Genomic DNA, 25,019 nt, shown 5'->3' with positions numbered 1-25,019 from the left:
TCTTGTTGCGACTGGTGGGGACCTCAGCACAGCTATATCAACTTTGCCAAAGATCCCCGCACAACACAAGCTTGTCACTTCGAAAGAACCACAGCAGAGCTTGAATGTAATGAATGTCCCAAAAAAGAGAAGCCGCCCCCGAAAAGATGAATCAAGTGTGCCGAAACGCCAGAAGGCTTGAAGAATGATACGCCCAAGAGAGGAGAAGGGAACAGCCTCGAAAACATCTATTAATATCAATATCGCAGACAAGATCAGACTGAACCCCAATTACATCGATTACCGATTCTGCGCGAAAAGCATCCAGAGAGGTTCAAGGCCTAATCTGGGGATTTGCTCTTGCTGGACAAGGAGATTTGCATCAGATTATTAGGATGGAGTATAAAAGGACATGATTTCTGTGGGGCATTATTGGGTAGGATGGTGCGGGGCAGTCGACTCCTATAGATGGTAAACATTCACACTGTACAGGTTCAGGCACTCGGTGGGTTATCTTAGCGGAATTGAAAGAACATATTCCGCCTCTGCTCTTTCTTCTTTGCTCTCGACTTTAAATTGAATTAACTACACTATAACATAAAAAAACATATCACAACCTTCCACTTACTCGTAAACCCCAAATAGGAAATTAGACTAAAAGAGCGCCAAAGCACGTGCCCTACGTTTGATAAGCTAAGCCTATCACCCAGCTCGCAAATTGGCTGACAACAGGAACAGCCTCGGCTTGGTGGCTCGGCTTCTCCTCGTCAATCCGGGGAACCTCTAGCCTCTCCTCTCCACTTCACTTCACTTCACTTCCACTTCCACTTCCAATCCTCCTCTGACTTTACCATCGCCATATCCAACTCCAATTGCACCACTCACCAAACCCCAACCTCCAACCCCCCTCAACTTCAATTCCACTTCCACTTCTACACCAACACCACATCGACCCCTCCGCCAAACCCATCACCAAACAACAAACACACTCAAGCCACCTCAGCCAGCGCGCGCGCAAGCACCCCACCCCAACCCACAACAAAATGTCCAAAACATTCTCCCCCGCCGAAGTATCGACACACAAAGATGCTGAGAACGGGCTGTACATAATAATCGACCAAGGCGTATACGATGTTACTGGTTTGCCTTCCCCTCCTTTCCCTCCCCTTCCCCACACAAGAGACCCCCCCCCCCCCCCCCTCAAAAACAAAAGAAAGCAAGTCGAAAACAGAACGAGAAAAAGAAAACACTGCTGATGTAACTAAATTATAGCATTCATAGACGAACACCCCGGCGGCTCCAAGATCCTGAAACGCGTCGCGGGCAAGGACGCGAGTAAGCAGTTCTGGAAATACCATAACGAGGGCGTGCTGAAGAAGTACAGTGAGCGGTTGCGCGTGGGGAGCGTGGGGGAGAAGGCGAAGCTGTAGATAGATAGATAGATAGATGTAGATTCAATCCTCCCCTTTTATCTACATGGAATGAGTGAGTGAGTAAACACGTCTGTTTTTTTTTTTTTTTTTTCTTTGATTTGGGTGTTTGCTATGCTATGCTATGCTATGGTTTATGATTTATGATTTATATATATACGAGCGGGAATGCGATGCGATGTGCATGAAGCCCATTTCTGCACTCCGCGCGTACAATCATGTAGAAGCTGGTATATGTATCCTGTACTGCAGACTCACTTCTCAACTCCCCCTTCTTGAACCCTACCTCGAATTTCCTAATCCCTTCCTGCATAGACCGTACTATACTCATCTCTCATCATTCTACTTCTACTTCGTACTTCGCCCAAGCCAAGCCACGTAGTAAACCAAATTTCCTCTCCTCTCCTCTCTCCTCTCTCCTCTCCTCTTCTCTTCTCGACCTACCTCCTACCTACCTACCTACCTACCTACCTACCTAGCATAGGTATCAAGCAACGCATCTAGATACTCTATCCCATCAGCCCGTCTAGTCAGCGAAATCCAGGTAGTGGTTTACATACACCGGTGCGGTCGTCTCCGATCTATCAAGGAAGGATCGCTGCGAGTAAGGAAGGTACATGAAAGAGAAAGAGAAAAAGCAGCGCTGCAGGGTGAAGAAGAAGGGAAAGGGAAAGGGAAATAGTATGCTAGATGGCATGGCGTGGGATACTCGTATCGGATTAGAAAATATGTGGGATAAGTGCTGATATGTATCTAGCAAGCTGGAGCAAGCTGGAGCAAGGGTTTATATTTGAACTAGCGCTGTGTTAATACATAGGGAAGCTGTGAATCATTATGGGGATGTAGTAGGGTGTTAGAAGAAGACGGGAGATGGAGTTTGCGTTGTACAATTTGCAGAGGGGTTTTATTCGTAGGAAATCATAGGTAGAGTTTCTATCTACACTAGGTATGCATGATGTGTAGCTATCCGTCCTTTCCAGCATAATCGTAATACTTCCTTAAAAGTTCCATGCCCCAATCATTATAATCATAGACCTCCCTAGAACAACAAACTACCCATCATCATCCCACCACCTATCCCGCCCAACCCCATCAACGGCATCCCCATCCCCCCTCCATACCCACCGCCATACGGCCTCCCATATCCATACCCCGGCCTCATGTACCCCGCATTCGGCCTGCCATACATCCCCCGCGCATAAGGATTGTACCCATACCCGCCTCCACCATAACCATACGGCCCCGGCCCCGGCGGTTCCACAAACACATCCTTCCCATCCTTATCCTTGCCCAGCAGCTGCGGCTCGCCCGTCTCCGCCGCCTTGGCCATGGCAGCCCGGAAGGCACGATGTTGCGCGTAAGCCTTCGCCTCGGCCTCGTCGCGCTGCGCACGCTCTTGCTGTCGCTGCTCGTGCGTCGAGGATGTGAGTTTGTCCTTCATCTTCCGTCCTAGTTTCTTTGCGCCCGTCGGGGCCTCTTCGCGCGGCGGCAGCGGTGCGTCGTGGCGGAACTGCGTGTCGTCGTCGCTGCTCTCGGCGACCATGTCGGCGTGGTTGGGAACCGGGTGCAGAGAGGCGATTCTGTCGCGCTCCGAGGGGTCGAGCGCGGATAGGTATTCCTCGTCGTCGTAGGGGTGGTGCCAGATTGAGCGGGGAGGGGAGGCGTGCTGGTCGACGAAGAATTGGTGGTGCGTTTCTGGGTCGTATTGTCGGAGCCAGCCTGTTGGAAGGGGTCGTGATTCATCTTCCATGCTGCGACGGTGTTCGGGGGGGATGCCGCTGCGTGTCTTGTGTGGGACGCGGAGGCGGGAGGGATCTTGAGGGGTTGAAGAGGTTGCCTCGTATGAGGGCGGGGGTTCGTTGGGGATTGTAGATGCCATGGTGAATGTGGTTTTGTTGTTTTGATTGGATTTAGGATGTGTTTTTGCGTGGAATGGGTATATTCAAGGTAGAGGTGTAGTTAAAGATGCTGAAGTGGAGAGAGTGGTTGAAGATGCTCAAGCGTCTAAAGAACCCCTCCTTCAGACAGTCAAGTCATGACGTAAGTTACCAACTTTAACAGCCGCTTACGTAGCGTCTCCTTCTCAAATCCATCTTGCTTTTAGCACATCGACCCACAGCCGATACACTCGTATGTTGAGACTGTGCCATGAGAACCGTAGTATGAAGCGGTTTCTCCTTTGGTGACAGTGCATATAAATCCTCGACCTCTCCGGTTAAACTGACTTCTTGGCGCGGATGAGAAACCGGTGGATGCGCCATGACTGGAATTGCAATTGCAACGAGCAGAAAGATGATAGATATGGTGCGCATCTTGTATGTGATGTTGAAGAGTTTTGAAAGTAAAAGTGAGAGGAGAGAAATGTAGTATGCTGGGGGGATGTGGTGTTGTGTTGGTGCGAGGATAGAGAAATGTGTCTTTGAAAGGATTCCGAAATCATTCCAATAAGATAAAGCAAGGACAACCAACCAACCAACAAACAAAGAGAAAGAAGAACCAATCCTTCCCTCATTCCCCAAATCAGGGCGCATAGTCAATACTTAAAAGCCCAAACGCCAACCTAAATATCAAAACGAAAAAATAAACCCCCATTTACAAGAACGCCATGATATGACGCCAGGCGCTCGCTCATCTCCGTTTTTCTGGTAGACTGCACCGGACTTCCTGTCTAACAATAAGGAGGAAACTCACATGCCAAGGCGTTTTGTATCATCACACTTTGTACTTGTACATGCATGCATTCATTCATCAATTGCCGTTTCGTTGTTGCGATTGATAGATTGATGTTAAAATCTGTTGGGTTTTCGTTTGAGTTTCCCAGGTGAAGATACGAAGTACAGTACGGTAAAGTGGGGGACAAAGCTTGGCGCGTTTGATACTTGAGACGATGAAAAATAACGCAAGACCACGACTATGATTTGCATACTACCTAGGCAAGGCTAGATCCAGAATCGGGGCGGGGACCCGCACGCACGAAACGTCGTCGGAGCCTCAATATTGGTTGCCGTATTGTACTGTGCTGTGCTGTATGCATGCATGTCAAATGTACAAGGCCGCGGTTTGAACTCCAGCTCTGGAGCGTGTGGATCTATGGTCTTGTCTTGCGAAGAGAAGAAACAGCCGCGGCTGGATGCGTTTGATGCGAGGACTTTCCTTGGCGACAGGACAGGAGAGGCCTACAAGTAATGCGGATGAAGTCGGACGGGGGTGGGAAGAGGGATAGGATGCAGTGAGTAATTGGTTCAACGATTGAGAGGAGATGAATTGGTAGGGGAACCAATCATATTTCATTGGTAATTGAGTATCTATCGATCAAGCAATCGCATCCACCAGTCCTGCTTTGATGCATTCGCAAAATCTACCATCTATAAACAAATCCAGCCAGCCCAAACAAAACAATTCTGCCGCCCCGGGGGTATGGTGAAAGAAACATACATGAGATGGCTGCTCTAGCGCATCCAGTTTAGACAAAATACCTCCTTCTAATAAAAACGCCCTTCTTCACACTTATAGCAAGCACTGTTCTATAACGTTCCAGGTCATGAACTCAGCACCTCGCCAATCTCAACCACACCACAAACCTCATCCTCATCCATAGTAACCAGAATAGCATCGTCCCCAAACCTAGCATCCCCCAACGACCGCCTCGTCCTTTCGATCCACTCCACCGCCTCGCTCACATCCATGTCAGCAGACACAGGGATCCATTCACAGCGCGGCACCATCAAGCCCCGGACACACACGGCCGGCTCCTCCATATCCGTCGCCCGCAGCTTCTTGATGCGCCTCGGACTCACCACCACATCACTGCCCTGCCTTGCCCACCCCGTCGTGGACTGGTACGCCGATAGCAAGACGCGCGAGAAGGTAAACGTGCTGCTGACTTCGGGCATGTCGATAAGGGAGATGGCCATGTCGGAGAGCTTTTTGGGCGCTTGGATCGCGGCGCCGATGGCGCCGCCGGGGTGGTTCTTGAGGAATACGCTGGCTAGGTTACTGTGCAGTTCGCGGGAGACGGCGATGGCGAGGGCGTCGCCAAGAGCGAGGGCCATGGTTGTGGAGATGGTGGGCGCGTTGACGCCGAATGCATCGGTTTCGGAGATGTGGATTGGTGCTGGGAGGAGGATGGTTCCGGGGCGTTGCTTGATGATTTCGCAGTTTGAGGGGTGCGTGTGGGAAGTCATGATGATGGTTGGGAGGGAGGTGTCGAAGTGTGGGAGGAGAGCGAGGAGTTCGCCGGTCTTGCCGGAGTTGGATATGAAGAGAATGGTGTCGTGGTCGTTGACGGCACCTAGGTCTCCATGTAGTGCTTCCGTGGGATGTAGGAAGACTGCTGGGATTTTGAGACTTAGGAATGTAGCGACGAGTTTGACGCCGATATGTCCGCTTTTGCCAACTCCACAGACGAGGACCTTTCCCTTCCTACCTCCGTATCTTGTAATTGTCTCCACGGCCGAGTTGAATCCTCGTCTTGCGATTGGATCCGTCTCATATAGCATTGTTAAGCGGGAGAGGGATGTAGCCTCGGTACTCAACACGTGCACTGCATTTGTGAGCCTCGAATTGAATTTTGAGCATGACTCCTGCGGCTCTGGAGGTGTGATGGAGCATAGATCGGTCAGAGAAGATGAGAGTTCTTCACATGGTGTAGCTAGTGATGGCGGGGACGGTGGTGGCATAGACGGGGCGTGTGAAGAGTTCAGGACGTAAACCTCGCTATTCTGAACGGGGTGGTGATCCAGCGCCATTGTTGATGAGGATGTGAGCGAACAAAGAGTTGAGTGAAAGGTTTACTCTTGAGTTAAATAATCTTTTGTGTTGTAGAGTGGATTATCTCAGGACTACAATCAACGGCCGTGCAATCAAAGCAATCAAGCTGAATAGTGACAGGGAAATTAATTGTCTAGAGAAAACACATCAGCACAATGTATTTGTGAAGTGATTTAGATACCTGTGAATGTCTGCTTACCCCCGGATATAACTGTATCTTCCGTGAGATATCGCGGCCGAAAGTAGTGAGTGGGCCAGGCCAGGTGCGTTGGATTGAAGTCTCGACTCCACGTAATGGTCTGGTTTCGAATAATAATAGCCAGGTCAGATAGAACGAAATGTGAATTTGCGTTTACGGATCATTCTGAATGGTGAGGGCGGAGACATGGTCCATGAGTAACAAGGGGGTCTTGTAGCAGACCTGTGGATATACTCGGGGATGGAGAAGGGGGAGGAGGAGGGTTATCTGTATATAGAGATGTGCGTGCGTGCTTGAAATTATTAATGGCACAGGGGTTCACGCTTCGGTCGTCGGACGTTGAGGTGCAGTATAGCGATAGCGGTCGGTCGACATTTAGCAAGGTCAACCTTGTAGATCTCCTAGTGCATTATGTATTTTGGTGGCATTATGGTCTTTATTCTAGCGGAGCACGCAATTCTGGCCGCATCCCCCCCTTCACATCAACGACACGACTTGCTGCTTCAGCCTGGCATGGAATCACACCTCGGCTAGAATTACATATAATATGCATCATATACCTACACTACGATGGGTTGGCAGCTATCCTTGGCCACGAGATAGCACACAACGTTGCTAGACATCAGGCCGAACAACTCTCGTCTCTGGTCATACTTGCTCCTGTTCGATGGGCGTTTATATACCTAGATTATGCGGGGTTCACGGCTGGCTTTGGGAGGGTTCTAGCTGATCTGGCTTTGAATTTCGGACTCATGATGCCGGCGTCGAGAAAGCAGGAGAGCGAGGCGGATTATATTGGATTGATGATGATGGCGAAGGCTTGTTATGATCCGAAGGCTGCAGTGAAGGTGTGGCAACGGATGGAGGCAGCGAATAAGTCAGATATACCCCAGTGGTTATCGACCCATCCAACTGTAGGTCTCGACCCCAATCTCAAGGTAGGCATTGCTGACTTGCCCAGAACAACACTCGGATAGAGCAGATGACAAATTGGCTGCCCAAAGCAGAGGCGGCGAGGGATGAAAGTGGTTGTGCTGTTACTATGGGATATGCAAAGGACTTCCAGGAAACAATGGGTAGGTGGGGAAGCTTTGGAAACATTGTCACGTAAGAGAGACGTGAGTCTAGGGAGGTTATATATTGTGTTTGATGGGGGTCTTGATGCCTACGGTTAGCAAGAAGGGACCATGGGGCGGGCCAGCCATTAGTGCCACTCACATGTATGAGATACTCGTGACAAAGATGATATGGCTGGAAAGGGGTTTATGGGTTTGTAAGTGAGCGAGGAGTTTACGGAGTAGAGTGATCTGGTTAGGAAGGCCGTGTGTATAATACGTATCAATACTCAACTTGACGAATGAAAATCATTCTACCTCAGCAAACGTACTTGATGTTTAACACGGAGTATACCCAGGTGATAGTAATTGATATACGGAGTATTATAATTTATCATAATCAAGTCGTAGTTTTTAATGGTAACATGATATGCTCTGCAATAGGCTAATATAATAACCCCTTTTAGGTCCTACCTTATGACTATCATATACTCCAGCCCCTACAACTACAATAATATCCCATCACGGCTACCTACCGCTCTACCTTACTCGTACTCCACCTCCACTCCACTCGGCACCTCAAACACCAAGTACTCGAGTCATATAAGAAGAAAGGACAGGTAATACCAGATTTCATCGCCACACCCACCGCGACATCACCCACGTACGGTAGGTACTTCGTCGCTCATACCTGCGCAGAAAACCAAGGAAGGTCCCCCGCCTAACTACATGGAGCCTAAACGAGGGGTCTAGTGGAGGGATAGGCAGCGGCCGCGACCTAAAGGTAGGTAGCGCTGGACCCTGCATATCAGATCCGCATACGTACTTGTCTTGTAAATGTAACGTATTCATCCAAGAGAACAAAATAAAACAGAAAAACACGAGGTTTCTTGTCTCTAAACCTTCGATTCAATCCGAATTATTCTTGTGTATATTTTTGTTGTAGAAAACCCTTTTCGCTTTGCTTTGCGCCGCCAACGCTACTGCTATCTTCTCTTTTCTTTTCTTCTTGCAGGGGTAAAGAATCGAGAAAGATCAAAAAGAATAAGCTTCAGACGCTGAGCTTGGACTTGCATCTTCTCTGCATATCGCTGTACTGTATTGACGGCGCAAGAATGGATTATTACAAGGGAAATCTGGCGACGATGGAGAGGAACCAGACGTCGCATGGTGGCAACCCCTTCTCGTTTGCCTATCGCAAGGATCCGCATCCTGCCTTCTGGGGCGAGGTGAAATCGCAGGCAAAGTAGGTACCGTGTTCTCTCTGAAGTCGAGGGAGTGAGAGTAGAATAGAGCTGATGGTGTTGTCTGTTTGCGTAGCTTTTGTGAAGAGGTGTGTATATGAGTGGCGAGCGGATGGTGGGGTTGTATGGGGATATTGATGTTGACTGGGGTGACAGGATTATATTATCACGACGTATATTGCCGAATTCATCAACACGCTTTCGAATCTCGTCTATAGTCTGTTCTCTCATTAATTCCCTCTTGTGGCTTCCACCTTCCAAGTTGTACCTCTCTTCTCTGGAGAATGAGATTTATCAACCACGTGATAATACTCTCTTCCTTGAGCTTCAGGGGACGTTGCTTTTCAGAGGACGATTTGCTAAAAAGTGCTATTCAGTCTACTACGCATACTACGGAATCAAGTCAAACGCCAACCATAAAGATGCGATACTGAGGAATTTGCCGTACTTGGGCATTGCAACCGTGGGTATCGGAAGTGGCATCTTCCATGCCTCACTGAAGAACTACACGCAATGGGGTACGTCCACTCCCTTCCACTCCATTCCATTTCCCACTTCCCTTCTTCCTCCTCGCTTTCCTCTACCTCTAGAAGTAATTCTTCATTTGGCAGTGGAAATGCAAAAGAGGGCTATACGAGCAGATAGATCCATCTATCATTCATTCATCATCTCTCAGCACTTGACCTCACCCAAAGCCGTACAGTACACCACTAACACACACACCAGCCGACGACCTCTCCATGCTCCTAGCCACAGCTACCGTCCTCCACCGCGTCTTCACCTTTGACAAATCAATCGCATACACCATGACGCACGGCGCGATCCTCAGTGCCGCCATGACAGCATTCAGCACCTGGCATTGCGTGACGGACGAGCTGGTCATGCATTCTGCGCTGTTCGGTAAGTGAATGAAATGGAATCCCACATCTTCTTCTTTCTTCCCTTCATCCTTCCATCCTATCTTTCCATACCTAAATACATATCAAAGAAGGAAACGTGATAAAGCAAAACAAATAACCCTTGATACTAATTCAGAGAATGCATAGGTGTAATGATCGCAGCAATAGGAATCAAGACACGTTCTATAATCAGTGCGCGGGTCTCCGATCCCATCGTCAGGGCAGATGTCAAGAGCCTAGCTACATGGGGCGCTGGTACGTACCTCTTCCTCCCCCAATCCCACATATATCACCCATCCAGCCCAGAAACATCAGCTAATCTATACCCCTCCCTCCCAAAGCAATCTTCGTAAGCGGCTTCGTAATCTGGAATATCGACACGATGCTATGCGCCCATCTGACAGCTATGAAACGCTCGATGGGCATGCCGTGGTCTTTTGCATTGGAGTTGCATGGGTGGTGGCATCTTTTTACAGGGCTGGGTGCTTATATATGTACGTATATATATCCCTCTCCTCCCTTCCCTCCTCTTTCCCTTACCTCACCACCCCCCAACTCCCCCTCCGTCTTATCTTATCTCGCACTTTATATCCCGTATCCCATACCCCATATCATACTGACCCCACCCCACCACCCAGTCATCGCGCTCGTGGAATACCTCACGTCAGAAGAAGCAGGCCAGTCTCTAAGCGCGCGGTTCGCATGGCCTGTGGGGTATATCATTACAGGGAAATCCGGATCCGGAGCCAGAGGCGACGGCAATGCCAACGGAAATGCGAAAGCCAATGGAAATGGAAAGGGAAATGGAGCGACGAATGGACATGCATATGCAAGCGGAACCACGAAGAAGAATTCGTAAATGAGATGCCATGCCGCACATAAGTAATTCTTTGCGTACGTTTGAGCTGGCTAGCTCGTTTTTCTTTCAGGAAGCTTCTACTTCTCGCACCGTTTCACATGTAACGAACTCCATGTACTTCTCCCTCTGCTTCTTGGAAAAACTGCTTCACTGACTTCGCTCAGTCCTCACCCCATCTGCAAGAGGTCGATAAGTGCAACGGTCGAGGTGGAAGGAGATCTCTGTCTTACTGTGATGAAAAAGAAAAAGCCATAATGGGCCCAAGTGCAGCTGAATCGTGGCGGGGAATTAGGTACAAGCAAAACTATCCATCCATCAATCCATCTATTCATCAATCAGTAGAATGCACGCCTTTTGCGCGCCGAATCCCTAGTCATAATAGCAAGCGAGTCGCGTCCATGAAGATCCTCCAATACGCCCCTCCGTATCCTTACGTCGAATTTTAATTCCATTATGCAATAACGAAAACGCCATCCCATTCCATTTGCATATTCATTAAGTCTTTTAACCGTGCATATCATTATTATTGTCCTCCGTGTTCCGTGTTCCATGCCAATTATGTCTTAGACTGAGGAGCGACGAGAAGCCTTCTCGGCTCTCTTTCGACTGATGAGACGCGAGAGGAAGAGACCGATCAGGCCAGAGGCGACGAGGAAGACGATGCAGAAGACGACGATGACGCCTGCTTCTCTTGCGGCCCAGTTCTTCTTGCGCTTGGTGAGTTGGTGGAGGGTGCGGGTGGAGATGGAGGGGGGTGCCATGGTGGACTGTGAGGGTGTTGTTAGCTTGGGGTTCGTTTCAAAATAGTTGAACTGGGTTGGAAGATTGGCAGAGAGGTTGGTGGTTCTAGAGGTGGGAATCATTCGGGAGGAGTTTTGTAGCGGGGGTGGTATGCTAATCATAAACCTGACTTTATGGTAACGCGATTGCATTCCTTCCCAAACTCCAGAGGACAGTAGAAACGGGATGAATTGAGCTCACCTTTTTCTGAGTTCTTTCGGGAAGACCGGGGTGATTCCAATGGTAGATTGAGGCTCGGAGGATCTATTGATATATGGGTCGTTAGCTTTGGCTTTTCGCATGCTAGATGCAGAGGATGGTGAAAAATAAAAGAGCTGGTATAGCAAAGCAGAATGATGGATATGGGGAATTGGGGTTCAATTGAAATCCAGAGCGAAGAGAGTAGCACAAATTTCGTTCGTCTGCGGCATACTCACGATCGAGAGCTCAAGTAACGGTATTGAGCGTGGATCGCGGGGATCGCATGATCATATGTGGAATGCATGACAAGCTATCATTGGCGTGCAGCTCGCGCATCTTGTGGAGGAAGAATAGATTGGTACTTACAGAGTTTTTCTTGAAGGTATTATGATTCGGATTGTAGGTGAGGTGATGTTCAAGGATGAAGTTGAAGATCAAGAATGGCAGATGGACCTAGATAGTAAGTGCAGGTGCGTGCGGGTGCGGGGCGGGAGCGATGTTGACTTAACTTAAAAAGGTTTGGTGCCCGCTTGTCATGACAGATTTGACCAATCGTGAGCACAAAAAGCGGGTCATGGGATTTAAAGATGTACAGAATGTGGAGAACCTGGAGCATGAGTGAGAGTAGTAGTGAGAGAGATGAGTGAAGAGAGTGTATCTGTTCATCTAGCTATGGTGAATATATATAGAGTATCACTCCTATCTACTCCTCAAACTAGACATTTCCCCTATCAATCTGCTGGTTTGATCAATGCAAAGGCATCTTGTCATTGCCATATCCGTGCTACTACTTATATAAAAGACAACTATGATTGACTTGCACGACTTGACAAGATCAACACTCTCGTTGATTATTATGATTGGCTCTTACTTGTTAGTCTAGATACAACATGGTACTGCTAGAACCCTATGGGATGATTGCACTAGAACTTCTCTACGGCTGCTTTGAGTCTGCATAATACCTGACAACTTGCTCTCCTCTGTCTGCGTATATGTAGTATCGATAAAACATCTTTCCAAACAATCTGGATAGCTTAGTAACGTGACCGTAGCTTGAATGTCCCACGTGATCAGCATCACGTTACACTTTTCAACCCGCCAAGATATTTAGGTAGCGCCCATATACTCATGCTTATCGATATGTTCCTTGCATCTACAGTACAGTATGTAGCTGCTGTACTGCAATCTAATCTGGATCAATCATGAGGCTACACTGTGGGGTTGAAACCAACGTCTGTTTTCAATTGTCGGACCCAGGCCCGGGCGACGCCTATTGTGGTCAAGATCAAGATAAGACGAAAACACTAGTTTTGACTCATCTTTTCCCACGAGCCAACTGCCTAGATGGTCTTCTCCATGACCCTTACTCGTAGGTATCCAGAGACGTCAAGAATATACTTGTCCCCTCACACCAATGTGAACAATCCAAGACCAAACCCGGAGACACGTGGGGCGCATCGCAGCTTCACTCGCCCAGCTTGTTCAGATGCTACATGGCTGGCTGCGCGTCGTCCAAGGATCTTCTGACCTGCCAAGGCATAGAGTACAGTACTCGTACAGTAGATAGTAGGGTATCCAAAAGCCGATATGGTATGGTATGGTATGGTATGGTATGGTATGGTATGGTGTTTTGATATGTCCGTAGCAATAGACCGGGTTAGGCCCGCATGTCTGTCTTACTGCACGCGGGTTGATATAATGCCGCGCAAACAAACGGCTTTCAAATCATGACCCTACGGAGGTAATACTTCGGTATGACCCGTAAATGCCCTAGAGCTGTGGGTTCGGCCAATAGACGCGCCGGAGGGATCCACGATGCTTAGTGTGCCGACTGGTGCATAATATATAATATATACAACAGTAACTCGTCGGTCTTCGCAATCGGGAGAATACCGCTATACACAAAGACCTTCCCACCAGGGAGAACAAACGCGTTCATTTCTGCACCTATTAGCAAGTATCCAAACCACAGAAAAACAAACCACACCACATACCATCAGACTGTATAACATGCAGCTCCCACCTCGTATCCTCCATCCCACTCATGGGAACCAGCCTCTCCATAACCCGGTGCACCTTCTTAACCCTTGGATCGTAATCCGGTAGTATGGCGCCCCTCGCATCCCGCATCACCTTCTCATACATCATCTGCCCCTGCGCCTCCACGCTCCCATCACTGTAGCAGTTGAACCTCCGCCTGCCAGACACAGGCACCTCCTCCAAATTCGACACATAGAATACAACGGCGCCCACGCCGCTCACGGCCACTATGAGCTTTGTCCATCCGTGCGTTGCTACGTGTGCTAGCTGCTCGACTGTGAGGAGGGGCTTCGCGCTGCGCACTCGCTCGGGGTCGAATCTCGTGTGGATTATTTTGTCAGGGCGGCGCGGGTGTCGGAAGCCAGAATCGAGTCTTCGGCATTGGAGGGATGGTGTACGGGTGTAAGATGGAGGGTGTGTTGGGTTGGGGGGAGTGCGGGGGGTAGGTCGAGCTCGTGTCGATGTTTGGAAAGGCGCTCGGCCGGCGAGGTTATGGGATATGGATGCGGGACGCCATGGCAGTGAATTCTTTGGGATGGCAAAAGTTGTGATTCGGGGTGAAGCTCTGAAAGAAGCCTGGAAGAGGGCTCTCTGGATCATCGTGGTGGTGTATGCTGGGAGGTTTACTATGGTAGGTCAACTTGAAGCTGTCCGCGATTCCCGAAATGGGATAGGTGGGTACACTACCGCAAACTCAACGGCAAGTGACTTGCGACTAACAGACTTGAAATATTATAATATTGATTTCATATTCTATTTCATCTAAGACGGTAGAACATATCTTACATTACAATAAACTTCTATAAGAGCAGTTGCGCATTGTTATAACTGGAGTCTTTGTTCCCGCAATAGGTTTAGCTCAATCCTACCCCACATAAAAGGGGTTCTCCAAGATGACCTCATCTCTACTCCTAGTCTCCTACCACTTCCTCTACATTTCCATCACATAGAGCGTTTCTTCTCCTCTATGAAGTTCACTTCCTTCTGCATCTATATCTTCGTCTGGAGAATCACTGGCTCTTTGATCAGCTCGGTCGAGAAGCGCTAGCCTAGTAGCTATGTCTGCTGAAAAAAGTTCTCCTTGCTTCGCTCGTCCTGCTTGATATGACTATTGTCTTCAAGATACCTAGAATGATACTCAAGTGAGGCTAGAATACCCGGTTTCTAGGAATTTGTTAGAATGTCTGGGTTTGTGCCTACACTTATGAGATTTCGTCCTGGGGTAACCTGTAAAGGCTGTACCCGGGTGTCTGGTGATAACCCTGTTCCAGTTCCCAAGTCTGAATAGGGGACGTCTGTGTTTACTTGATTTTCTGTACTATGTTTATCTAGAGCCATAGAGCATTTCAGGGATAGAAAATAGGTATATAATATAATCCATTTCCTATCATCTATTTGCTGTCTATTTATCTGAAATTGAATTCGCGCTAGATATACCCCCACAACCAGCCAGGCCTAGAGCACGAGCTTGAGCAACATCTTGAACTTGCATCTGCATGTATTCGGCTTGTAAAACAGGGTATAGATCCGCACAAGTTGCTAGATAAGTTTTGACAGGAGGTTTCCAAGCTTCAGGACATTCACCCGGCACTCCTGGCATCCCTAAAATCATTGCCAATCTATTATAGCCATAATGAAGATCTACCGCTCGATCTTCCACGCTTGGCCGGACTGGCTGAAGCGTCGCGGCAAGCACCCTTGCTGCAGCCTCAACAAATAAACTGCATTCAGTGTCAGCAACAAGAGCAGTACAAGCCTGCAAGCATGCAGCTTTTTGGTCATTGAGACATAGGTCCACAGCCTGTTGGAGCCTGTTTATCTCCACTGCTTCCGAGTTTGTCGTTAGCGGATCGCTAAGTAACATGCGTACGTATTCGAGGGTTCTGAATTCCTCGCCGTCAGATGAGCTAGTGAGTTTCCGTATGAAAACTCTTACGCCTTTGTTCCAGCGTAAGAGGTTCTCTCTCCGGTCTGTGTAGATGGAGCCATCTGTTTCTTCCGACGCTAAAAGCGCTTGCGCGGCTGCGAGGTGATATTCGATGGCGAGTTTCATGTAATGCTGTTGTTGCCACTTGGCTGCAGTTGAGCCTGAGCTAGAGATTACCCTAAGGACATCGTCTACTTCTTTTCGAATCTCTGCGGAGGCATCAAAGAATGCCTCTTCATATTTAGCACTCCGCACGAGCTTTTGAACGTATCTAGCACTGGCACGCTCTTTCGAAGTCATGCTTTGAAGCTTCGCTGGTGTAGGCTTCTCGGTGGCGATACTATTAGTGAAGACTCCGGGATGCTTTCCTATTCGGTATCTTTGTGAGTTCTTCCAGTGTTCTGACTCTAAGAAGGTTACTCGGGCACCGACGAGTGAAACTTGGGAGCGCAAAACCTGCAAACCGTATTTGCGAACCGCACCTTCCCAGAACTCCTCCTGGTGCATATCTTCAACAAACGTAACTTTATACGGGAATAATGTTGTATACTTAGCCAAGGGAGGATTGGTTAGGACCGGCAAATCCGTGTCGCTCATCAAAGCAAAGGGGCGCCCCATGAACGGCGCTGTTAACCAAATGCCTAGATGAGGGGAAATATGATATTCACGATAGGAACTATCGCCCATAGCTTCTGGAATCCCCCCAAATACCTTTGAATTATATCAGCAACAGACACACTTCCGAAGGTGCGCTAACCTACATTATTCTCCATGGAAAATCCAACCTCGGCCAAAGTTTCGTCTTCGAAATACGGACTCACCGAGATGTTTCTGTATAGATTGAGATCCTGGTCACACCTCGCCATCCATGTTGCGTGCTGATAAAAAAATAGTCAGCTTTGAATCAACCTCGAGGGACTTACATGACCGCTTGCCATTATCTCATGGAGTATTGTCACTGCAATACAAAACTGGCCGTTGAGTCGTTCAGCATCCGTGAGGTTCTGATTCAGGAGAGGTTCGACATTCGTAGTATTCAGATAAATTATAAACAGTGGACGCGGTCCGTCAGGATGCCAATAAGTTTCTCCATCTGAGGGGCAACGAAAAAATGGTCAGCATTATCTCTTTAACGTTAAAATAAAACTAGAAACAGGCTGATGTAATTTATATGCGGAGGGTCAGCTTGTTAGATGTGCTTGAAAAATTCTTAATACTTACGTGCCCTATTGCCTATAGGGTTTGCTTGGCCGTCTATAGGGTCTTCGTTTGGTATACGAAAACCTCATTGAAGGTGCAACTTGGCACTGATCATGTACTTGAAAATCTCATCCCGTTCATTCTCAGTCTCCGCGAATGTATAGCTTTGGCCGTCTCGCGTATGCAAAGTACTCTTAGGAGGGATGAAAACGGGAGCTGACGACGGATTTGCCAGCGGTGATGGTGGAAGTCTATTGCCAGCGACAGGGCGCGTATCCCCTTTGAGTAACGCATCAAACTATAGTGTGAGCCTTTATCATCATTCGAAATTGGATAATTCTTACCCAAGGCAGCCTATAGTCAAGATTTTCGTGTTAGTAGTGTTTCGACTTGGATATAGGAATGGTAATTGTAGCAAATAAAGAGACTGTTTTGCGGAAGCAGATATTCCATGACTCTCGGATTGCGAGAGAGGTAATTGTCCATCAATAACTTGACTCACATGTGAAAGTTCATTATCATACGAGTTGCAAGTTGTAAGCACGGAAGGATAGCTGTCCAGACTATGGGATTGGTTGCAACCCAATCTCCAGGATAACCATTACCAATAGGATAAAGTCCTGTCCTTCCAGACAAGAAATCTACATTGGTCTCCCAACGCCGATATGCCATTATTCTATGAGTGTAATTCGAAAGGTCTGGTGACTTTAAGGATCGGCTGCTGATAGCATCAAGGTCGACAAGCTCACGGGTCGTGAATTGGTATAGTTGAGTTTTTTGATACTCCTCATGACGCTTGTTCAGTTGCTGTAAAAGACGCTCATCAGGGGACAGCCTGTTCACGCTTGTGGGGAATAGAGAATCGATAGGAGTCAGGCCACTGTGAATGTGGTCATTCCCCCAAACACCATATTTTAACCCCATCTGTGAGACTGCCATTATGCTGGATTATCCGAGTCTTGCTCAATTGCGAGTGTCGTTATCCGGCTGATGAATGAGAGAATAATATTTGGGTAAATACTTCTAACGAGTCTTTGTTAGATTAAGTACGAGAGCAATATAACAATTGAAAGAGAACGTGTCCTTTATGTTCAAAGAGCCGTTTCCGGAGGAATCTGAAACTAAGTTTTGGCTTTGCAAGAAAATAGATTGGCATGGTTTAACTCTTAGAAGCTTTGTGTCCACAACATGGCCTTTATACGAAATAGAACCAGCAAGGAGATTGTCTTGATGGACGGAATTAATTTAAAGACAGAAGTAAGGGTACAGAAGCACGAGGTATAGAAGCTCGAAGGTAGCAACTAACAGTAGGGAAAAGAATTCCGTATAGAAAGTTGAGTCAAGATGGTCAATTTAGATTGCTTCTAGGTCGAAAGTCCATTGAAAAGATGTTGTTTAAGGGCAAAGTGAAGTAAAGTAAGGTAAAGTCAGGTGGTATTACCTTACTCAAGGGTGGATGTAGTAAAATTAGTCGCTTAAGTGAGGTACCGTGACAAATAGCTTCTAAATTCTTCATCGGAAGTTCTCAAAACACACCTCGTCATGCAGGCAGCTGTGCTCATTTCAATGCCCTGCCGACGCGAATATTAATGAACAATATTGACAGGGTAAGGAAGGACGCGACTAGATCAATCATCAAACATACATTTCAATATTTTACCACCACATTGCCACTGCCACTGCCATTACGACTGCGCCTAACAGAACTCGAAAAGACGGCATATCACTGCGGATATTGATTTGCGCCGAGGTTGGTGGTCTGGTTGTCTGACTGGATTTACAGACCGACTGGTATTGAGGTCCATCGGGGCCCCAAACGCCATTTGCGATACTTCGTTCTTTCTGCGAACACAAGACAGTGGACGGGAACGAGAGAGAGGAAAAGTACCACCACACAAGCTCTCGGTCTCACGCGAACGGAATTCGAGTCCCGATGATTTGTCCGCTGTATCTACAACCTAGACAGGCGTTGACTCAAAGCTTGGACTGAATCGCAGCTTAGCAATACTAGGAGCGCTCGGAAAAGGGGCGTACTCGTTGGGATAGGTATTGGTAGTCTCGCGGCATCGTATACGCAAAGATGCCGCCCGCAGGTGGAGGAAACATTAAGGTGGTGGTGAGAGTGCGGCCTTTCAACGGCAGAGGTACGTTGTTGATAGCCTTCGTGGATGCTTCCAAACTCATGGCACGACTAATATACACGCAGAACTGGATCGCGGAGCACAATGTATTGTGAAAATGAAAGGTGCCCAAACCATCCTTACCTCGCCAGCAGACGCAGAAGACAAGGGTCGATCTGGAAAAGGGGTGAAAGACTCGGGGCAGAAGGTTTTCGCATTCGACAAATCATACTGGTCTTTCAACAAAGCGGATCCAAACTATGCGGGACAAGATAGTCTACACGAGGATCTTGGGAAACCTTTATTAGACAACGCGTTTCAGGGATATAACAACTGTATTTTTGCCTATGGACAGACCGGGTCCGGAAAATCTTACTCAATGATGGGATATGGCAAGGAAGCTGGAGTTACACCGATGATTTGCCAGGACATGTTTGAGCGCATTGGAGAATTGCAACAAGACAAGAACTTACGGTGTACGGTAGAGGTATCATATTTGGAGATTTACAACGAACGAGTGAGAGATCTTCTAAATCCGTCAACGAAAGGCAATCTCAAGGTCAGAGAGCATCCGTCTACTGGCCCATATGTTGAAGACTTGGCAAAATTGGTGGTCAGCAGTTTCAATGAGATTGAGCATTTGATGGACGAAGGAAACAAGGCGCGTACTGTTGCGGCGACCAACATGAACGAAACGAGTAGTCGAAGCCATGCGGTCTTCACCTTGACCCTGACGCAAAAAAAGCTTGATGTAGAAACAAACATGTCTATGGAGAAAGCTGCAAAAATCAGTCTTGTGGATCTTGCTGGTTCTGAGCGAGCTAACTCGACTGGTGCTACCGGAGCTCGTCTCAAAGAAGGTGCTGAAATTAATAGATCGCTATCTACGCTTGGTCGGGTCATTGCCGCTTTGGCCGACCTTTCAGATCCTAAAGCAAAGAAGAAGGGGAAGGGCGCCAACCAAGTCCCGTATCGTGACAGTGTATTGACATGGCTCTTGAAGGATTCGCTTGGAGGGAACAGTATGACTGCCATGATTGCTGCCATTAGTCCTGCGGATATAAATTTCGACGAAACCTTGAGTACATTAAGATATGCGGATAGTGCGAAGAGAATCAAGAATCATGCTGTGGTGAACGAGGATGCAAACGCCAGGATGATTCGAGAGCTGAAGGAAGAGCTGGCAACTCTTCGAAGCAAGCTTACTGGTGGGGGTGGGGGCGGGGGTGCTACAGAAGAGGTCTATGCCGAGGGTACACCGTTGGAGAAGCAGATCGTCAGTATTGTAACACCTGATGGGACTGTGAAGAAAGTTTCGAAAGCCGAAATTGCGGAACAACTCAACCAGAGCGAAAAATTGTACTCGGATCTCAACCAAACATGGGAGGAGAAGTTACAGAAGACAGAGGAGATTCACAAGGAGCGAGAGTCTGCTTTGGAAGAGTTGGGTATCAGCATTGAAAAGGGATTTGTTGGGTTACACACCCCCAAGAAAATGCCTCATCTGGTCAATCTGTCCGACGACCCTTTGTTGGCCGAATGCTTGGTATACAATCTCAAGCCTGGGACGACCAACGTTGGAAATGTTGACACAAATGCCGCCCACACGTCTGAGATTCGCTTGAATGGTAGTCGGATCCTGCACGAGCACTGCACCTTTGAAAATGTGGACAACGTTGTGACGATCGTACCCAAACAAGATGCAGCTGTCATGGTCAATGGCCAGCGTATTGATGAGCCAAAACGATTGCGCAGTGGTTACCGTGTTATCCTTGGGGATTTCCACATCTTCCGTTTCAATCATCCTATGGAGGCTCGCGCAGAACGGGCCGAGAGTTCTCTAAGGCACTCGATCATTGCGAGTCAAATACAGGATTATGACAAAATATCGCCTTCACCGAGTCCCAGACCAGGACATGAAAGAACCATCAGCAAGGCCACATCCGACGCAGATTGGGACAGTCGTCCAGACTCACCCGCACCATTTCAACGTGGGCGCGATTCCGACTGGTCTTTCGCACGCAGAGAGGCTGCTAGTGCAATTTTGGGGACCGATCAGAAAATTGCAGGCCTTACCGACGAAGAACTTAATATCCTGTTTGAAGACGTGCAGAGGGCACGAGCTGAACGTGCTGGTCAGAATGTTGATGATGACTTGGATTCTGTTACATCATATCCTATTCGAGAGAAGTACATGTCAAATGGGACCTTGGATAATTTTTCACTCGACACTGCGCTCACAATGCCGTCTACCCCAAAGCAGGGCGAGGTTGAAGACAAAATGCGCGAGGTGAGGGAGGAAATGCAGGTTCAACTTGACAAGCAAAAAGAGGAATATCAAGATCAGCTCAAGTCCGCAGAGGTGGCTAATGTTGAGGTTGAGGAGATCAAGAAAGAGAAATCTCGAATGGAAGAAAGCCTTCGGGAAGTCAAGGAGGAAATGCTTCAACAACTGGAAGACCAACGAAAGGAGTTCGAGGATCGCTTGCAACAGCTGACGCCTTCGAGATCTACGATGGATGGCCCTGCCTCACTATCCGAAGCAGAGTTGACGATTGCACGACGAGTGGTTGAGCACTGGCGCGGCCGAAGATATGTGCGAATGGCGGAGGCTATACTACAGTCTGCTGCAAATCTAAAGGAGGCCCAAATCATGAGCCAGGAGATGGAAGAGAGCGTAGTCTTTCAGTTCACGATCGTGGATGTCGGTCATTATTTGTGCTCATCTTATGACATGGTTCTAAATGGGATATCCGGCGACGATGATCAATTCCTCGAATCTGCCCCGAAACCTTGTGTTGGTGTTCGAGTGATTGATTACAGGAGCAGTGTTGTTCATTTGTGGAGTCTCGAAAAGCTGGAGGATCGAGTAAGGTTGATGAGACAGATGCACCAATACATGGATCGGCCTGAATACCTTCAACATTTCAGACTTGACAATCCATTCATGGAAACGTGCATGCCACAATACACCCATATTGGAGACGTCGACGTGCCTCTAGCTGCTGTTTTCGAGAGCAGAGTCCAGGATTTCAGCCTGGATGTTATGTCGCCGTATACCTCCCACGCGATCGGTCTAATCAAGTTATCCCTGGAGCCTTCATCTGCCAGGGCGCCTTCAAGTACTTTGAAGTTCAATGTGGTAATGCATGATATGGTTGGATTTGCGGAACGCGAAGGCAGTGAAGTCCATGCTCAACTCTTTCTCCCCGGAATCTCGGAGGAAGGTGGTGTGACAACAACACAGATGATCAAAGACTTCGACGAAGGGCCAATCCGATTTGAAAGCGTTCATAGTATGAGTGTCCCAATGTTCAGTCCAACCAGCGTGGCCCTACGAGTAGCCATATACGCCAAGGTCTCCTCTATGCACCTAGACAAGCTTCTCAGCTGGGATGACATGCGCGACAATGTGCCTCGTCCTCAACAAAAGCGTAAGAACGCCCGCATCGCAGAGTCCCAGTTCTACACCGAAGAGAAACACGATGTGTTCGCAAAGGTGCAAATTCTCGAGCTTGCGGAGACTGGCGAGTATCTTCCGGTAGAAGTTATTCAGACGAATGATTTGGACAAGGGCTCCTTTCAACTACACCAAGGCATTCAACGACGCCTCGTAGTGAATCTGATGCACAGCTCTGGTGCGGCCATGCCATGGCAAGATGTCTCTGGCTTACGAGTTGGTCGGATACAACTTGTTGATCATGTTGGAAAGACTCCTAACCTTGGGTCTCCTTCGGCCGAAATCCCGTTGAAATTGATTTCCAAACCGACTGTTAAAGCAAATGCAAATGGGACAAGCACCGTAACTCTAATCGGTCAATGGGATTCCAGTGCACACAGTTCAGTACTACTTGATCGAATTACTGCCGACAAGTACAAGGTCCAAATGTCCGTCCACTGGGATGTTACATCCAGCAAGCTGGCAGAGCCAATGTCTTTCTCCATGGAAGTATGCTCACAGATACTATCTCGGTCATATGTACGTTCTACGTCGATGTTTTCATCCTTATGGCAGACCGTGCGCATTGTACACTCCACGAGTGGTATATTTTCGATCTCCGTGCGCCCCACACCCGTGAAGCGTGCCGGTGATCTCTGGAGGATGAATACACAGAACGATTATGTAAAAGGAGAAGAGGGCCTTACAGATTGGACTCCAAGGGGCATATCATTGATTCGAGATCACATCGCTGCGAATCGGCGAAGACACCGACTGGCAGAACTCGAAGCAGCGAAACCTCTTTTAAGCCAAATATCTTTCACGCCGACTCTGAAAACAAACGACGAAGTGCAAATAGACGAGCCGGCCGAGCCGACAGAGCTTTCAGAGCACCAGAAAAGCCTGTTGGAAAAGTACACCAGATTTTGGCATCTTTGCCGTGACCCGATTACTAGCATCCTTACATCATCAAATGTCGAACCACCATCAAATGGTGTATCGACTCCGCCTCCCCCGCAACCTTCCTCTCCCACGCTGTTGGCAAAGATCTCGCTTGTTACCAAGAATTCAGAGATACTGAAAGGTGGGTATCTCCTCACTCCATCCTCAGATAGTTCGCGCTGGATCCGCCGCTTCATCGAGCTGCGGAAGCCATATCTACATATTCATTCTGTACCAGATGGCGAAGAGGTCTGTATAGTGGCTCTCAGGAATAGTCGTGTTGATCATCAACCCCAAATCGCAAAACTACTGAAGCGAGCTGATTCGGGGAGAGGGAGAGCTGGTGAGCGAGATGAAGAAAAGGTGTTTGCAGTATATGGAACAGACAACACCTGGTTATTCAAAGCAAGGAGCGAGCGAGAGAAAGTAGAGTGGATATTCAAGATTGATCAGAGCTACTTTGGTGGCGGATCCTCAGGCGGCAGTGGGAGTGCAAGCGATGAATAATGAAGTGCAGACGCGACATCTTTTTTACAGTTCCGAGAAGCATTAACGGTGTTTGGCTAATTCGGATATAGTTGCTATATTGCAACAATGTATGAGTGGATGATACCCATGTTCTATTTATATACCAGACTTCACTTACTCCTTTTCCTTAGTTTAGAGGGGGATTTACAGTGAACGGTGGCCTGCGATGATATACCGTAGCAGCTTGATGCTAGCTAGTGTAAAATTGAATCGATAGATTTTGATCTGCACTTTTTTACTTTTTTGGAGACAAATGTTATATCGCCGTGCGCTATTCTCACGCCAAGAAAGTTGCAATCATTCGAGGCTGCACCTCTGTGCTGTAGATATCCTATATTCGGTAAGCTTACTTAGGTAGGATCTCAGCCTTGCTCATCTACGCCGCTCATAGGTCTACCGATACTTGGACAGTCATGCCTGGCATAATTCTCTTCGCTGCCATGCAGATGCAAATGCTCGTTGCAGCGAAGCAACGGAACAACAGCCTCATTTTCTCTTTCTCGACCCCAAATGCGGCTTGATCACTGATCAGAAGAAAGGTCATTCCGGAAACAACTTCCAATTGAAAACTTAGGCCCGGCACCTGCAGAAGCCCCCAATCTACAGAGCCTCATATTTCTGTCCAGCCATACATAAGCAGGGATTGACCTTTGCTCCCAGCCTCATTTATGAAATACGAAAGTGCGATTTTGCTTCTTTATGAGAAGCCGGGTAGGAAAGCTCCGGTCATGGAAGGCTTGATAAGTTTTCCAGATCAAAACAGTGTTCGAAGACTAATCAACTACGAAGACTTCGGGATTGAGTGAAGTGGTCTGCTTAGTAGACCCCAATCAGCGCGACAATCCTATCATCTATGCCAGCGAAGAGTTTTATAAATTCACTGGCTACTCTAGTAATTTTGCCATTGGCACCAATTGCCACTTTCTCCAAGGGCCAAAAACGGAGCAACATTCTGTACGACTGCGACAGGCTACTGAAGAGGGGCAAGAGTTATCCGAAGCCCTGCTAAAAAGTCACACCGCGAAACATAATGCACTTTCAAAGCTCGGCGAACTCTCCGATCTTTTTGATCTGGAAGAAATCGACAGCAACCAGAATGCATTAGAAGTGATCACCTTGTGATATCAACAGTATTGACTGAATACTTTTGTTTGGTCCAGCTTAATCTTTTCGTAACTAAATGGTTTATGAGATCCGAAAGACTTCACCAGCAAATAGAAGTGTTTCCATAATTTTGGGGTTATTAAAAGTATGAAGCCTATTGTACCTTTGGTCATAGAAGCACTCCTCCATAAGGCTTCAAAGTCATTATAATAGCTCCACCAGACCCCTCTTCTGCTTGATGCAAAAAGCGGCACTCAATCCTACTAAGGTTTAGTTATAAATTGGCGCCGCCTTTTCTATCCA

General features: G+C 47.8%; 8 protein-coding genes across 8 annotated transcripts; 4 read left to right on the top strand and 4 right to left on the bottom strand.

Annotated features, from left to right (window-relative positions):
- Positions 1 to 1,022: 1,022 nt before the first annotated feature.
- LHYA1_G002888 (putative cytochrome b5) lies at positions 1,023 to 1,409 on the top strand (the record flags this gene model as incomplete). The annotated part of the gene is made up of 2 exons (XM_031147862.1): positions 1,023 to 1,119; positions 1,252 to 1,409. The coding sequence occupies 2 exons, from the start codon at positions 1,023 to 1,025 to the stop codon at positions 1,407 to 1,409; spliced, it is 255 nt and encodes an 84-aa protein (XP_031007999.1).
- Positions 1,410 to 2,448: 1,039 nt separating this feature from the next.
- On the bottom strand, positions 2,449 to 3,288 carry LHYA1_G002887 (uncharacterized protein; the record flags this gene model as incomplete). The annotated part of the gene is made up of 1 exon (XM_031147861.1): positions 2,449 to 3,288. The coding sequence occupies one exon, from the start codon at positions 3,286 to 3,288 to the stop codon at positions 2,449 to 2,451; it is 840 nt and encodes a 279-aa protein (XP_031008006.1).
- A 1,660-nt stretch (positions 3,289 to 4,948) lies between these two features.
- On the bottom strand, positions 4,949 to 6,157 carry kdsD (Arabinose 5-phosphate isomerase; the record flags this gene model as incomplete). The annotated part of the gene is made up of 1 exon (XM_031147860.1): positions 4,949 to 6,157. One exon carries the CDS (start codon positions 6,155 to 6,157, stop codon positions 4,949 to 4,951), a length of 1,209 nt encoding a protein of 402 aa, XP_031008005.1.
- A 526-nt stretch (positions 6,158 to 6,683) lies between these two features.
- Positions 6,684 to 7,483, top strand: oma1 (Mitochondrial metalloendopeptidase; the record flags this gene model as incomplete). The annotated part of the gene is made up of 2 exons (XM_031147859.1): positions 6,684 to 7,292; positions 7,340 to 7,483. Coding segments are annotated over 2 exons (753 nt in total), but the record flags the coding sequence as incomplete, so codon positions are not given.
- Positions 7,484 to 9,483: 2,000 nt separating this feature from the next.
- On the top strand, positions 9,484 to 10,435 carry YPC1 (Alkaline ceramidase; the record flags this gene model as incomplete). The annotated part of the gene is made up of 4 exons (XM_031147858.1): positions 9,484 to 9,577; positions 9,724 to 9,831; positions 9,918 to 10,070; positions 10,215 to 10,435. The coding sequence occupies 4 exons, from the start codon at positions 9,484 to 9,486 to the stop codon at positions 10,433 to 10,435; spliced, it is 576 nt and encodes a 191-aa protein (XP_031008007.1).
- A 563-nt stretch (positions 10,436 to 10,998) lies between these two features.
- On the bottom strand, positions 10,999 to 11,720 carry LHYA1_G002883 (uncharacterized protein; the record flags this gene model as incomplete). The annotated part of the gene is made up of 3 exons (XM_031147857.1): positions 10,999 to 11,281; positions 11,417 to 11,479; positions 11,653 to 11,720. The coding sequence occupies 3 exons, from the start codon at positions 11,718 to 11,720 to the stop codon at positions 10,999 to 11,001; spliced, it is 414 nt and encodes a 137-aa protein (XP_031008002.1).
- A 4,948-nt stretch (positions 11,721 to 16,668) lies between these two features.
- On the bottom strand, positions 16,669 to 17,522 carry LHYA1_G002882 (uncharacterized protein; the record flags this gene model as incomplete). Its single annotated transcript, XM_031147856.1, has 3 exons — positions 16,669 to 16,881; positions 16,928 to 16,937; positions 17,086 to 17,522. The coding sequence occupies 3 exons, from the start codon at positions 17,520 to 17,522 to the stop codon at positions 16,669 to 16,671; spliced, it is 660 nt and encodes a 219-aa protein (XP_031008001.1).
- A 1,141-nt stretch (positions 17,523 to 18,663) lies between these two features.
- unc-104 (Kinesin-like protein) lies at positions 18,664 to 23,591 on the top strand (the record flags this gene model as incomplete). The annotated part of the gene is made up of 2 exons (XM_031147855.1): positions 18,664 to 18,727; positions 18,790 to 23,591. The coding sequence occupies 2 exons, from the start codon at positions 18,664 to 18,666 to the stop codon at positions 23,589 to 23,591; spliced, it is 4,866 nt and encodes a 1,621-aa protein (XP_031008004.1).
- Between the last annotated feature and the right edge of the window lie 1,428 nt (positions 23,592 to 25,019).

This window comes from Lachnellula hyalina, assembly GCF_007821495.1.
Source record: "Lachnellula hyalina strain CBS 185.66 chromosome Unknown contig00020, whole genome shotgun sequence".
Lineage (NCBI taxonomy): Eukaryota > Fungi > Ascomycota > Leotiomycetes > Helotiales > Lachnaceae > Lachnellula > Lachnellula hyalina.
This window is presented reverse-complemented; position numbering and strand designations above follow the sequence as displayed.